Source organism: Staurois parvus, unplaced genomic scaffold (genome assembly GCF_062004578.1).
Source record: "Staurois parvus isolate SC_StPar_1 unplaced genomic scaffold, SC_StPar_1.0 ptg000860l, whole genome shotgun sequence".
Lineage (NCBI taxonomy): Eukaryota > Metazoa > Chordata > Amphibia > Anura > Ranidae > Staurois > Staurois parvus.
The window spans coordinates 1,133,465-1,142,165 of NW_028318656.1; the positions used below are offsets into that span (position 1 = coordinate 1,133,465).

The following is an 8,701-nucleotide window of genomic DNA, read 5'->3' on the forward strand; positions in this document are numbered from 1 at the left end:
ACAATTCCATCATCGTATTCTGTAGTATTGACTTCTACTTAGGCATCGTATTTGCTCGTCTCCCCCCTACAGATTTTTACAGCAAGACAATATGGTAGGAGGCCAAACGTCTCTTTCTTTTTAGCACTTGACAAGCATACCTAAATATTACAGGCACAACCCTGTCGTGGCCTAGTTCATCCACAATGTTTGGTTTTACGTTGGACCTCATTTGCCTCTATATGATACATGCTTTGCTGTATGTCCTATGTACACTTCATCTGTACATTTTCGTGTGATAATTTGTATCTTGTTTTCAATAAACTTTGTTTTTTGGAATAAAAAAAATGTTCCTTTATTTTTTTTTGAGCAGTGTATATCAATTGTCCCTAAAAGGTGGATGCTAAGGACCAGGTAGTGGTACTCTGATCCTATCAAAAGCTTGCCCTTTTAGAACTTAAAGTATAACTAAATGCTAAACATTTTTAGATTTGAATAAAGTGGGAGACGTTAGACCCCCTATCAGGTGTTTATTGCTGTCTGTGTCCCAGTTAAGGAGATTCAGTCTTCCTAAAATGTTATGCTTTCCAGTGTCAACTTGAATGAAAATAAAATAAATCCCAAATTTTAGTTGCCATCAGAACAGAATTAGAGGGGAAATCTTCCAATGGGGACACTTGTTCCCATGAAAACTGACTAACAGAACTGGCAGAGAGGGAACATCTAGCGAATGAATGACAATGACAAAAAAAAAAACAATGAAAGTGGTTTGCCACTTCCAAAATTAAAAAAAAATAGCTTTAGTTATATTTTTATGTCACACTTTTTAATATATTTTCCCCCCCAAAAAAAACCTATTTTTTTTTTTTTAAACCAATGATAATGTTTAGAAAATGTTTGTTAATCAATTCCCTAAAATGCAAAAAATATGCCGCAAGGACACATAGGACTTTGGGGACTTTGGGGAACTAAGCAACACACACTCATGAGACGCTGAATACTAAATAAAAACCGCTGTAATTTATGTATTGCTGCACTGTAGTGCAATCTGCAGAAAGACACGGATCTAATGACATCTTTTTTTGAAATATCAAGACAAAAAGGAACAATTGTGAGCAGCATTATTATTGTTATCATTCTCATTATAATATTTATTACTATTTCATGTTAAAAGTAAAGTAAACTTCAAAGCATTTTTTTAAAATTTTCTATTTCTAAAATAAGTCTTCCATTAAAAATGTATTATTCACAATAAAATGCCTTCAGGTGATTTTAAATACTCAATGCTCAATTTTTTCGAGTTGTCCTAGTGCTACGATGGGCTTGTAAAATGGTTTGTTTACAGCATGAACTAAACATTATATATCATTCAGAATAAAATATTTGAGAGTAAGATAGCCTATATGTGCCCCAATGGTTGCAAGCAAACTTGTGGACTTGAGCTTTTCCTATGGGTCAATTAGACTAAATGGAGGCTGAGAATGATAACTTCTGAGTGTCGTTGTCACACAAAGATTTTTTGAAAGTTCTAAAATGTAAAACACGTCAATTGTTATGTTTGCTGTAGAGAGCCCTGAACAAAGCTTTCACAATTTTTTTTGCAAGAAAAATTTAAATTGAAGCCCCACACCACTGTTAAGAGGTCCAGATACAACTTTATTTCATTAAAGGTCAGGGGTATAATTTTAGAAGCAGCCAAAGTGTTTTTTAGGGTTCAAGTGCCCCCTTCATCAGGGCTTGACTGGCAATAATGTGAACAGGAGTGAACTGGACCTGCAATGGTATTTATTCCATTGTGAATTAAAAGCAAAGGCCTAATCGGCAGTTTGTTTGGCAGCCAGTGGCATGGCGCTTCAATTTCAACTTTTCTTACAATACACTACAAGCCAGGGAGACTGTTGAGATCCTCTGGGGTGTAGAAGCCACCTGCCCAGGAACCAGATCATTTATACCAACATAATATCTTAAGATAACAATACCAGTGGAGTGTACCTGCGGGTCCAGCGCTGTCTTTCCACTTTCCATAACTTTTCATACAATCTCCTAGATTGTAAGCTTGAAAGAGCAGGGCCCCCGAACCCCTCGTGTATTGTTTTGTTACTGTATTGTCTCATGTACTGTCCCCCACTATAATGTACAGCGCTGAGCAAACCTTTTGGCGCTATATAAATAATGTATAATAATAATAATAATAATCTTTTTTGACAAAGGTCAAGACAGATGTCAGAGTAAATGTGATGCAAGAAAAGGACAAGAAGACTCTCTTACCACAAGCTGTACTACCTGTCTATGGCACAGGGAACAATTTAAAACTAAACTCTAGGCAGATATAAAAGACAGAAATTAAAGGCAGCTCCATAATCAATAATAAATAATTACATGTATTTTTTAAATGCAAGAAGTTAAAGCAGATATGACCAAGAATCAACCTATTGCTGGACTGGATTGTGAGAAGAAGCAGCCAATCAGTGCATGTGCTGACAAGAAGCATGGAGGTGAGAGGAAGGATACGAAATTGGAAGGGATTTAGAGAGAGATAGTTATGAGATTGGTAGGGATCTTGTACTTATCCTTACATGATATCCATCAGGATTTGGTTATTTGTTCCATAGGTTAGAGATTTTGGTCAGTGTCAAATAGTGAATATATCTTCTCTTTAGTGGTGGTGGGTTGGCTGGCTGCAGTCTCCATCTCCTCCCTATGTGGTCCAGTGCCTCCAATGCTGTCCCCTGCATTTTTGTGGGGGTCCTGGTCTGTGTATCGCTTCGGGTGGCGGTCTTGGGGGGTTGTGGTGTTCATGAATGCCCAGCACATCAAAACTGTGTAGTAAGCTGTATATATTGTGTAATGTATTCTATGTCATGCAAAATTTCTATGTTTATGTATCTGTGAGACTACCATGTATTATAGTGATTTTTGTTTTAATTTTGTAGATGCTCCAGTGAGGTCCCTGACGAAGCAGTTTTTATGCTGCAAAACATGTTGGCCTAAACCATCAGGAATGCACAAGTGTCCATGTAAGGGTTGCAGAATCCTTCTATGTTATTAATGGTGTTTTGTTCAATCTGTGGAAGCATCTATGATCATTTAGACCCAATCTTTTTATATTTATGTTTGTTGTAATAAAATTCTATATTTATTATTTTATGAACATTGATTGTGTTACTGCCTGGAGTATGAAGCCTTTAAAATCTCTGTGTTTTTATTAGGAGTGTTTCATTCCAATTGTGGTTTGACATTCATACATAATAATTTTAGAGGTAAAAAGTTTGTTGAATGATCTATGTACCAGACAATGAAAAATACAAAACAAATGATAATGTTATAAGAACCAAAAATATTTCTTCATCTCAGTTTGGAGTGATTGATATGTACACCCAAAACCAAAGCACTGTGACAGAGTTCATTCTTCTTGGCCTCTCATCGGATCCTTTTATACAAGTCCTGCTGTTCAATATTTTCCTGGTAGCTTACATGTTCACACTGACTGGGAATTTTCTTCTCATTCTGGCTGTGAAGACTGACAAACGTTTGCACAACTCCATGTATGTCTTCCTGTCTAGTCTCTCTTTATTGGACATCTGCTGCGTTTCCGCCATTGTACCCAAAATGTTAGTAAATTTTCTTTCATCTAAAAAGAGTATTTCATTCACTGGCTGTGCTGTCCAGTTCTGTGCTGTCCTGACCTTGGGGCAAACTCAGTGTCTGCTTCTGGCATTCATGGCCTATGACCGGTATGTGGCTATCTGCATCCCTCTGCATTACAATATGATCATGAACACAACGGTCTCTTTTTGTATTGTCAGCATATCATGGTTGACTGGTTGCGTCATTTCATCTTTTGACACATATTTTACATTCAACTTAACCTTCTGTGGCCCTAACACCATCAACCACTTTTTCTGTGAGCTCCCTCTGTTGCTTCGGCTCTCTTGCAGTGGCATCTCAGTAATGAACATCATAAAACTGATTTTCTTGCCTTTAATGCTTTTCATCCCACTTTCACTAATCCTCTTTTCATATATCCGAATCATAATTGCTGTCATGACAATTCGTTTGGGAAGAAGTAAAGCATTTTCCACATGTATTCCCCACCTTGTGGTGGTGGTCATGTTCTATGGATCGGCCATGTTTATGTATGTTAGACCGGAACATTTGGTTTCAGGAGACACAGACAAAAGGGTGGCAGTGTTTTACACAGTGATCACCCCGATGCTGAACCCCTTGATCTATAGCCTGAGGAACAAAGATGTTCAGAAAGCCATAAGGCAGCTGATAAGAGCTAAGAAGGATTGCAGTTGATTAGGTAAAATTGGTACAATGTTCCAAGCTCAAGTTCTGTTCTTGATCAATCATTTTTATTGAATTTCCATTTTTCAGAGGTAACATAGATGTAACCATGGCATATTTCAGCAGGAATGTGGGGGAACGCAGTTCCAGAAACCTTCCACTATTTATGTATGTAAAAGTTGGGGTTCTGGGGTGTGTTGGAGGGTCTACTGATGCTGGCTGCTAAGGAATCTGTTGTCACTTAGGGGAATTTATTCTTGTGTGAGATCTATTGCTGCTGGTAGGGGATATATTGTTGTTGGGGGGGGTCTACTGTTGAAGAAGGGGTTTACTGATGCTGGCTGCTGGAAAAAATATTGTTTCTGGCAGAGATCTATTGTTGTTGGGTGGGTCTATTGTTGCAAGAGGGGGTCTATTTGGATGGGTTTCTATCCCAATTGCATAAGTTGTTTGTGAATTGGGGGGTACCTGGGTATTGGTGGTAATTTGTCATGGGTTATAGCATCTTATTTGGTAATTTGGTTTTCTATACCCCAAAGAAAAGAATAGGCTCCGGTTCCAATTATCATTTAAATGTGATGCAGTAAAAGGAATCTGTAATACACAAAGCAGAAAGATGACCAGCAACCTAACAAAGCTGTACAGGTTTGTGGGTCCATTGTTCACTATTACACGGGGTCTTTAAATAGTTTCCGTACTTTTTTTTACTCTATTTATTAAGAATTTCATAAACAAGTTACATGACTTTCTGCATACTTACCTTGCTTTGTGAGGCAGACAGACTAATCACATGACAATCCCAGACATGACCAATTACCATTCTGCCCACCCCCACCGTTTCCAACAAAAATATAAAAGTGCAGAAACTTTTTGAAGAATCCTCGTATATTGATACCACGTATATTGATACCACCTACAGTATATATACCACCTAGTATTTCTCTTGCAAATTTATTTTTAGTGTATTTTTACTCTTTCTGATTTACCGGACAACCTAGTGAACATCCAGTAGGTTATGCAGGGTTAGTATTAGATCATGTAAATGATTAGAATAACAGGAAGAGAGGAGGTGAATTAACAACTTGCCCTCCAGAGGATTTACCCCCCTTCCTGACCAGGCCAATTTTTGCTATACGGCGCTTTGTTATTTTAACTGACAATTGCACGGTCATGCAACGCTGTACCCAAATTAAATTGTGTACAGCGTCTTTCCCCCAAAAGCTTGAAAACTCAGCAATCACATGACCGCTGATTGCCGAGTTCTCACCACTGCTGTGAGTAGAGAGTGGGGTCTGTCAGTCACCATTGTCTACTTTGCCCCCCCTCTCATGTTTACTGAAACTCTGGACTGAGGGGGGGAGGGAGAGATTGGCTCAGGCTCTCAGCAGGTCCTATGTGTATTCCTTTTCTTACACGTACCATCTTATGTTTAGGATTACGATCTTTAATTGGGATCTCCATCTCCCTTGCCTATGGTCCTTTGGTGGCACATTGATTACGCCTCCTTTTTGATTTAAGTAAGTTACTTCGAGGACTTTAATGTTATGCCTTTTATTACCCTGTCTTCCTACTTATTTTTATTGTTTTTTTTTTATTGTATACTGATGGGTAATCATGGCATGTAATTGTAGCCCTTTATGAAGAGCCTCTGTTGGTCTTGTCCTCCTGGCCTCTTTGTAGCCCAGGTGCCCGCCCGGGGACTATTTGCTTGCATATACTCATTCAGACAGGCAAGGTGTGTAAACATGTTTGTATGTTCATATTCAAATGTAGTTATATATGTGTATGCATGTTGTATCTTTGCTATGCCATGCACAATTACACCTTATTTTCTATTTATATAGCAATCTATGGTAGTTTCTTCATGCGTCCTGAGGAAGCAAATATGTGAAACACGTTGACTCATGAAGACTAGCTTGCGTATTCGTCGTCAAAAGAATGAGCTGAATGTTGTACTTTGCATGCATTGCTTTATACATTTGACACGTTTACCGTGGATTGTTTTTATATGGCATGAACAAGCATGCTTTTATGCTTTTTGGTTGTAAATAAAGTTTATTGATTCATTTTGTCCTGTGGGTGCCTCTAAAGTCCAGCTAGATTGTTCTACATATGTTTTCCTGTTGATAGGGATGTGGCACAGGAGTGATCTATATACTAGTTTGTGAGCTCTAAGTTATCAACCCAACACCTACTCTACATGACCTTTGGTGTGCCTGTCCTAAGTTTATTTTGTTCTCTGATTGATCACAAAAGTCTATATTTTTGAAGGCTTCACAGAATATATGTTTTCCCATTACTTAGGCCCCTGCTACTGACTTCTATGATCTGGTCATCCTTAGATATCTGTTATATTTGATTGTCCTTGGTTAAAAATTAGAATGGATTTTGTGTTTATAATTTCTGTTTTCTGCCTGCCCTGCCTGCCGGTATCCGTGTGATAGTGGTGAAGGTAATGCGCACTCACCGGACGCGCATTATTATGTGCTTTGTATAAATTAAAACAGATGTCATCCGGTGTTGGGAGGTCCTCCTTCTAATATAAGGTGGTTTGGCAACGGTGTAGGTAATCCTTTTCCCTGTGCTCCTGGTGGATGGTATCCCTCTGGACAGACCTTCTCTGTACTGCAATGATCCGTCCAGGGAGCAGGTCTGTGGACTAAAGCACTCCCCCAGGGGGTAATAGAGAGACTCCCATAGTGTAGTATGTATTAAATTCCTCCGAACTCTCCTCTCAGCCCAGCTTAACGGTCACCTATCAGCTGCCAACAATGAGTCCCGTCAGGGAAAACCCCTTAGAAGAATAGGCACTTCACTTCCGGGACGTTTGAAAACCACGCCATGCCAATGCTGCGTGCGTCCCCTAGTGATCAAAATTCATGTCCCCGCTTCAGCCGCCATTTTCTTAAAGTAAAAAATGGTGGCTGAAGCGGGGACATGAATTTTGAACCCATTCAAGGGAAAAGGATTACCTACACCGGTGCCACACCACCTTATATTAGAAGGAGGACCACCCAACACCGAATGACATCTGGATTATTTTATACAAAGCACATATTAATGCGCGTCCGGTGAGTGCGCATTACCTTCACCACTATCACACGGATACCGGACCCTCTAATTATCAGAGCACAAGAGTCACTTTAGTCTGGAGTACATTACTATTTGAACTCTTTGCACTTTATTCATAATTTATACGCTATATTTGCATTTACTCTTTTTTAGCGCTGCACTCTGGTTTAGATTATTATTTTGGGGTGATATCGGTTACCTTTTTTGTGCATAGCAGCTTACATCCATATCAAGGCGCTTATACTCACAATTATTTTTAGGAAAAGGAAATGAAATATTGAGGAACAGAAATGGATTGTTCCTTATAAAATGTATATACACTTCATTTTCTGGAAAATGTTTATTATTACAAGGAGAGAGAATTGCTTCCTCACCTCTGGGACAAAGGTATTATGCTAAACATTGCACCCAAGACTAGATGACACTAGCTTAGATGCAACTGGAACTATTTTGTTGAACACAAATACCAGTTTTTATACATTTCAGAAATAGAGGCAGTCCCCAAATAAGCAATAAAGCAAATACTACACATTAGGATAAACATCTCACACTGATTAGGTAATTTGACAACAGACTAATACCATCATGTAGGAACCTTCAGGAGGACCAAACAATAGGTGACTCAATTAATTCAATTAGCAATGGGACAAATACATGACGGTAAATGTTTTAATAAACAGATTACAGCAAGAGTCCTCAGCATCAGGTTATTTTGAGCCAATTATATCAACATCTGCTTAGAGTCTCTAAGTCTAGGAAGTGTGGGGGAGTTGAAGCAGTCAACGCTAGTTTTATCACAGTCCCCACACACATGCCCAAATTATATATCCTAGTCCTCCAGTTCTCAGTCCTCCCCAGGCACACACCTGCCATGAATCAAGCCTCCATGATCAGTAGGCAAGAGTCTAGCCTGCAGTCCCTTCCAAAAGACCTGGTTGGGTCTGTCACAAATATAATATATGAAATGTTATATTTCCACCTTATTTGCTAGAAATTTGACAAATCATAGTTAGGGCAATTGAGATGGGCATTTAATATGGTCCTTGTACAGTATCTTCTCCTATATTTATAATGTGATGGGTTGCTCTCTCTCTCTTTCTCTATATAATATATATATATATATATTTATTTATTTATTTATTTGTGTGTGTATATATATTTAAATTAATGTGTCATTGGGCTATAACACACTCAAGTAGAAAGTGTCCCAGTAAAGAGATCTGATCTCTTTGGTTAAAATCTATTATTGCTACAGTTCCTACCACGCTCACATCTGTGCATGACCTTTGTATCTCCCATTAGAGTAACCAGTGCATAAACCCCAGTCCTGTAAGTATGAGCAAGAACAAATAAATAAATA

General features: G+C 38.5%; 1 protein-coding gene across 1 annotated transcript; it reads left to right on the forward strand.

The window, feature by feature from the left end:
- Positions 1-3,348: 3,348 nt before the first annotated feature.
- On the forward strand, positions 3,349-4,281 carry LOC149443285 (olfactory receptor 13D1-like). Its single transcript, XM_089655684.1, has one exon. It carries the CDS (start codon positions 3,349-3,351, stop codon positions 4,279-4,281), a length of 933 nt encoding a protein of 310 aa, XP_089511810.1.
- The last annotated feature ends 4,420 nt before the right edge of the window (positions 4,282-8,701 follow it).

What these genes read in the sequence shown, in the direction of transcription:
- LOC149443285 (XM_089655684.1), top strand. Translation starts at nt 3,349, where the DNA reads ATGTACACCCAAAACCAAAGCACTGTGACAGAGTTCATTCTTCTTGGC.